Source organism: Hylaeus anthracinus, unplaced genomic scaffold (genome assembly GCF_026225885.1).
Source record: "Hylaeus anthracinus isolate JK02 unplaced genomic scaffold, UHH_iyHylAnth1.0_haploid 11981, whole genome shotgun sequence".
NCBI classification, from domain to species: domain Eukaryota; kingdom Metazoa; phylum Arthropoda; class Insecta; order Hymenoptera; family Colletidae; genus Hylaeus; species Hylaeus anthracinus.
Window position 1 is genome coordinate 6,669,103 of NW_026534329.1, and position 6,893 is coordinate 6,675,995.

The 6,893-nt window shown below is 34.6% G+C and overlaps 1 protein-coding gene across 1 annotated transcript; it reads right to left on the bottom strand.

Moving 5' to 3' along the window:
- Positions 1-577: 577 nt before the first annotated feature.
- On the bottom strand, positions 578-5,134 carry LOC128885640 (histone H2A.V). Its single transcript, XM_054139778.1, has 5 exons — positions 5,051-5,134; positions 4,828-4,905; positions 3,394-3,507; positions 2,728-2,857; positions 578-2,597 (listed from the first exon to the last, which is right to left on the bottom strand). The coding sequence occupies exons 1-5, from the start codon at positions 5,051-5,053 to the stop codon at positions 2,536-2,538; spliced, it is 387 nt and encodes a 128-aa protein (XP_053995753.1). The 5' UTR covers positions 5,054-5,134; the 3' UTR covers positions 578-2,535.
- Positions 5,135-6,893: the final 1,759 nt, after the last annotated feature.

Sequence of the window (6,893 nt, forward strand, 5' to 3'; positions counted from 1 at the left end):
TCTGTCAGTACAGGTTGCCTAAGTCAAGGGTCTAATTTTCGGTACATTTCGGAATTCTGGCCGATTTAGCAGTTTGGTATCAGAAGCACATGATGTACGAAGAGGTGGCACGTTTGCGCCTACGGACAGGCAACCGGTACGACATATCTGTTAGTATAGGTTGCCTAATTCAAGGGGCTAATTTTCATGTAAAATGTAAGAAATCTATTTTCTTATAGTAACGATGAATAATTTAAACATTACTTATAAAGACGTGCTGGCCAATTGAAAAGTTCTTTTCATTTTTTTTTGGTTACAAATTTGAACTATTTGGTAGTGTTTATCTTTAATTACACAGTTGTACTCTACTAGAGAAAGTATATTTCTAAATCGTATGTTTACATGTAATACGAAATGACATTACGCAGTTCATGTACAATGATGCATTTACAAAAATCATTCGTTGTATTACAGCCTTGTAACTATGTATTACCTTTTAAGTCATACTAATTTAACGAGTTTTAAAGAAGGCACAAAATATAAATTAGTATACATTTTTCTCTCAAATCTCAACATGTTTTTATTGATTGGACGATGCTCGATAGTAAAACTTTTCTTTATTATGAAAATGAACGTTTTACACATTGCTGATATTAATTATACGGTATAACACCGTAGGTACAGTGAAAATTACACTAAATGACACAACAGTTTTATGAAGAATAAAATAAAAAATAGTACGAACGAAATCAAACAAATCAAGAATTATTTAAAAAACATATACTGCTTGTACGTTTCAGACTGATTCAACTTCTCTGCTATGGTTTTTACATTAATGAACACTACTAGAATAGAGATTATGTTTTACATCGAAGATTTTGCAATGTCGAAATAGTTTTCATTTCACTTTACAAGAGTAAAAGCTTATTACGTTTCAAAGGTTCCAGTCTCATAGGATTTAGATAGTACACTAGAATAAATGATAAAGACTTTAATTACACGTTGAAATCGGTTTAGTCATTTGAAATCTACTATTTATACTTCGTAAGTGACATCAACTTTCACAACGTTAGCAGAAACTATGTTTACGGAACTATAATTCCAAAAATATTCTTACTCAGGATGGAGAATTTAAAAAATATGTAAATTGAATACATCCATTGCAACTTGAATCCATGAAATAGTTATAACAAAAGCTACGTGGCTTGGAGATCCGTATATGGTACTTGAGAAGTTTCTTATTATCGTCGTTTCATATTTTCAAAATTATTAACGAGCTTTCATTAAATATAAAAATATTTTCTTTGTACTTCACTTTTTCATGCACTTATGATTTCTACGCGAAAAATGACGCAAAAGCTTCGTGTATTGACCTGGCAATCAAAGGATTAATATGAAATATTTAAGAATTCCTGGCTGGTAATCGCATATAAATTATCGAGATATTACAAAGATAAACTGCTTTCTCATAACAAATATTTCAAATGTATATTAATAAACCACATAAATACACATTATTTAATTTGCATTTAATACTTCTTTATCTCAAGTATTAATAAAGACTTGAATACGAAATCCATTGTCATGCATTTGTTTTGAATAAACAATATTGTTCTCGTTAGTTTTTCACAGACTCATGTGCGATGGAGGTATACAAATATTATTTTTAAGTGCTCCATCCTGTAGTTGTACATTAATGCTTTCAAAGACTGAAAACTTTAAAAATTGAATTAAAGATATTTGGCAAAACAAACTTTTGGAATATAAATTGTCCAAAATAAAAAATTTTTACTCTAAAGATGTTTATACACATTAATCACTGCTGTCAAGACAGTTAAGAGTATTTAATAACAAGAATGATTACGTATTTATTTTTACTTGTATCCACATTCGTAGCGTATTAGACATCTAGATGCGAGTAAAAATTGGAAACGTTAAATATCGAAAGTAAAAGAAACTTTTGAAATAAAAACTACTTAATACTTGTATGTGTTAGACATTATTTGAGAACAACAATTATGCTATTTCTGTATAGCAAATTTTAAGAAAACAGCGTTAGTAGCACGCAGTAATTTAAGAAAGAGACAAAGTTAAACACCATCGTTTTAGTAAGGGAACAAAATATAAACTTCAAAGCTATAAACAGTTCGTCACATCCAAGTCCTTAAATACTCCAACTTTTAAAATATTTAATATTCGCGTACCGTACCAAGGATTTCTGCAGTCTTGAACAAGCCATGCTACAACGCATCGCTTGTCAAATAGTTGCAGTGTAGCGCACACACTAATATTCTTCTTTATTTCGAACTTATATTATTACTTTTTCCCTTTCTGAATGCCAATTGCGTGGTGAAAATTTGTCTTTTCTTTAATTCTCATTACCTATATTAAATTATATCAATATTTGTTTTATTTATATATCTATATATCTATATATATCACGCCAGTCTCGCCATCAATTTAGTAACATAGGTACACTTTGTCAACAATCACTCTGCTGCTTTCGCATCTGCATTGCCTACGTAGCTTGAAATGTTCTTCGATCGATTCACTAAATTATGCTGGCTTTTGCGAACCCTTCTTTCCAATCAACGATTTATGGATATGTGGAATAACACCTGAAAAGAAAAAAGAAAATAGAATTTTAAAATTAATGATTTTAATTTTTATAGCATTTGTATAATTCAAAACATTGATGCATAAATGATCTTGTTTTGTGTAATAATAAGACCATCATAGAAAACATACCTCCTCCTGCAATGGTTGCTTTAATAAGACTATCTAATTCTTCATCACCACGAATAGCAAGCTGCAAATGCCTCGGTGTAATACGTTTAACCTTCAAATCTTTGGATGCATTTCCTGCTAACTCAAGTACCTAAAACGAACAAAGCAGTGTTTTGTTCCATAGTTGTTCTAATATTGTACATATGAGATAATGTTAAACTTAAAGAATCGTAAACTATAAATTACAGATACACATTAAATAACATAATAAATGCGGTCAAATTTATTTAATAAACTATTTTGACGAAATGAAAATAATGCAAGTTTGAATGCAAGCTCTGTCTGTAATGAGTATTTAGATACTATGTCTACGCGATTGCATTTTTCCTCGTGTATATAGAAAAAATGTGTGCTTGGGGCTAAAAATTGGCATAAAATGAAAAAAAGTATGTTGCATCTTATTCGTGTACGATTGACGAAAAGGCGGGAAACGACGGCCATGATGGTTGGCGTTAGTAACTCCGCCATTAGTCACTAGTGATGCCAACGCGTATAGTTCTGGTTATAGCGACTGATCTTCCTATTGTGTGTATTTGTCCCCCTTCCGCAAACTCCCTTCACTCTCACTCACTCTCTATTTTATCAACACTTTTTCTTCTTTTGCACACATTCTCAATTCTCACTCACCTCAGCAGTGAGGTATTCCAAGATAGCTGCACTGTACACCGCCGCCGTAGCACCGACTCGACCATGACTTGTGGTTCTGTTTTTCAAATGCCTATGAATTCTACCAACAGGGAACTGTAAAAAAACGAACGTGATACGTGCTGGTATACATACAACCGATCACATCGAATGGTAATATCGGTTTCACGACAAGGTAAATATTTACAGGTTAGAACGCATCATAATGTAATGTCTGTTCGAATAACATAAGGTCACGCGCGTCAGCAGCTTTTCATGCAAGAAATATCGAACGTAGAGCAATGACATGATTTTTCGCAATATCCTTTGTTTACAAAAGTTACCCGACTACGACATTTTCTACAGTTACGTTGAATCCGACTGTTCCGGAAAAAAAACAAACCTCAATCGCACATGGAACTGCATAGTAACTCGGTTCTGTTTTAATGCTACGGATATCGAGCGGTATACGATGATTCGACTTTCTCGAGCTTTCCAGCTTTAGTTGCTGGTTTCGTCATTCAATAGTGCACGCCCTACATTTCATTTATTTATGGTTAAAGCAACAATCGATTCTCTCGTATTTTTATCAATTAGAAGACCCCGATGATGACTATCATCGAATCCACGGTTGCGTCAACATGTATGGAAACGTTATTTTACTAAATGTTAGCAGTATGTTTGCATTTATTGTCGGTTACACTGAAATAAACACACGCGTAATAACATACTAACGATCCGTTAAATCCCAGAAATCAATTGTTTTATCAAATAAATGTTTAAACGAATCGCGAAATATTGCACAGTTTACATAAATAAACAGTGTGCACATAGTCTTCAGTCAAGTTTCAATGACAGGTAAACATAAATGAATACAAAAGCAAGACTACAGAGTTTAAGTTATAATTTCTGTCATTTTCGTTTATCTCAGCGTATCCGTCACAATACGATAAAAACGTAAACAATTATCAACACAGCAATTTATATTGGATATTTTTACATCGTTCACGAAAGAAGATATTTCAATACAAATTAATAATAGCTAAATTGAAAGGATATAAGAGGGGGGCGTACAACAGACTAACCGTCTCGTTTGAAAACTTCCGAACTTAAACGTAACCACCATAACTTTAATTCAAAAAATAATCTAATTCCCTGTAATTTTCCTCAACTTTTCGCCGCGATACACGTGGATCGAAGTTAAACGAACCTAATTCACGTTTTTCGATAGCTCAAAGTTTATTGCACTTTCGTAAAAATAAACTGTTGATTACTTATCTAAAAACACCGGTTTTTCGCGCCAACCATGATGATTTAACCTGTTTACCTTTAAAACCCGGTATAATAAACGTGTACGCGGTGCATTAACGGCAAATAATAACGATACGACTATATTCTACGCGTTTGAATTGATTGAGCAGTAAGTAATAAACTCACCTGCAAGCCGGCCCTCGCCGAACGAGAGACCGCTTTCGCCTTCGCTTTACCAGAGTCCTTGCCCGCCTTTCCGCCAGCCTGTTCGGAAACAAAAATCACGGTTAATTTACAAGATACGACCACTAAACTGCACCAGTAGACAGTACGAACATCCTGGAACACGTTGACGTGGTTACGAGACACGGATGGCTAAAGGATCCGCCGAAAACTCGCGGATACTCACCATTATGCGACAAGAGCCTTTGCGGTTCACTACACGACAAACTTACGAGGAGCACAGACGACGCCGTCTAAGCGCGGTCCCGCCAAATACGCTTGGCGCTGTCGGCGTGTCCCGCGGTCGTCCCACGTGACTAAAATCCACCAATTGCAGCCACTCACCGAAATACCTGTTCGCCATCTGTTGGCAGCAATTCGTTACTACAGCTGCGACGAAAACTAACGTCTCTCTCTCCGTATCGCTTGAACGTTGCGTCGTATTCCCTGGCAGGGCCGGCGCAAGGCAGGTTCAGCACGTTTGCCGGAATCCGGCCCCGTATTTTTGGGGGCCCCACGGTCTACGAAAATGTTGATTAACATTTTACGGAATAATGATACCATTAACCAGGGCCGGCGCAAGGCAGGTTCAGCGCGTACGCCGGAACCCGGCCCGTGGCCCGTGGCCTACGAAAATTACTGAATTAAAAGGTACCGATTTTGATTAACTTTTTACAGACTGATGATACCATTAACAAATGGAAGCAATTTCTGCTGAGATGCAAGACATTTTTTTATTAGCAATGATTCAGTTTAAAGGAGTGACAAAAATCATCAAAGTATTATTATTTAATATTCATCTTATCGTTGTAGAATTTAAGTGTAGGATTTGAATGTGAATTCAGGCCCCGCAACATTTTTGAACCCGGCCCCGCAAAATGTCACGCCGGCCCTGCCATCAACAGATGCAAGATATTTTTTTATTAGCGATGATTCAGTTTAAAAGAGTGACAAGAATCATCAAAGTATTATTATTTAATATTCATCTTATAAAAGACATGTAACAGCATTTGTAAATAAATAATTACGCGTTGTAAAATTTAAGTGTAGGATTTGAATGTGAATCCAGGTCCCACAAAATTTTTAAACCCGGCCCCGCAACAGGTCACGCCGGCCCTGTGCCCTGGGTAATTTTCCATACTACCTAAAGTTACTGTATTATTATTCACGACGTCTGGCTACCATTTATTTTCAACCTACCAAATGCTTATCGCGATTTTTCATAATTCTGAACACAACAATTGCTTATCATTCATTTTTTCATCGATATACGTACACAAAATCGAATAGATTTTTTGTTTTTAATGGAATTCTTTATTATGTTTAAACTCGAGTAACTTTTTAATAGGAATATAAGAATGTAATAGAGACGACGAAGTAACAAAGCTAATTATTCTACGACGTTAGAAATCTTTTTCCGTTTCTTTACTGGTCGTGATAGGTTCTTCGACGTTAAAATTTGTAATTCATGCGAATAATTCTTTCATGGCTCGATGAATATTTATTTTATATAATTTTCGAGAGAGGTATTAATAATACCTCGATGGCTGGTTAATTGTATTTTGCCTGCAGTGATATATCACGTAGAGATGCTATTTAAAAAAAAAAAAAAAAAAAAACATTGTAGAATACTAATCAGTTGCAGCCGATGAATTTCAAAACAACCGATTGACGAAGTTTCGATTACATGAACGACAGACTGTCTTCATGCAGAGTCTTTATTCGACGTAAGACATAAAGTAACGTTGCATCAAAATTCAAATTTTATACATAGCTTTAATGCAATGTACAATATACTTACATCTTAACAATTACATTGGTGAAATTGTTTTATGAAAATATTTCTATTCGATTAATTAAATTGGATTCGTTACATTGCAATAATATAAAGAAACATAAGAACAAATATTACAAGTAACAAGGAAAATTATTGCGGATAATATTGCAAACACATACACGTATGTTATTGTAATTGAATTTAACAATCGATAACACGAAGCACGATAACAGATAAGCATCAGCAGGCGAAA

Excerpts from the sequence above, each read along its gene's own strand:
- LOC128885640 (XM_054139778.1), bottom strand. Across the intron at positions 2,858-3,393 it reads TGGAATACCTCACTGCTGAG|GTACTTGAGTTAGCAGGAAA; the intron begins GTGAGTGAGAAT and ends TGTTCGTTTTAG. Across the intron at positions 2,598-2,727 it reads AGCAACCATTGCAGGAGGAG|GTGTTATTCCACATATCCAT; the intron begins GTATGTTTTCTA and ends TTTTCTTTTCAG.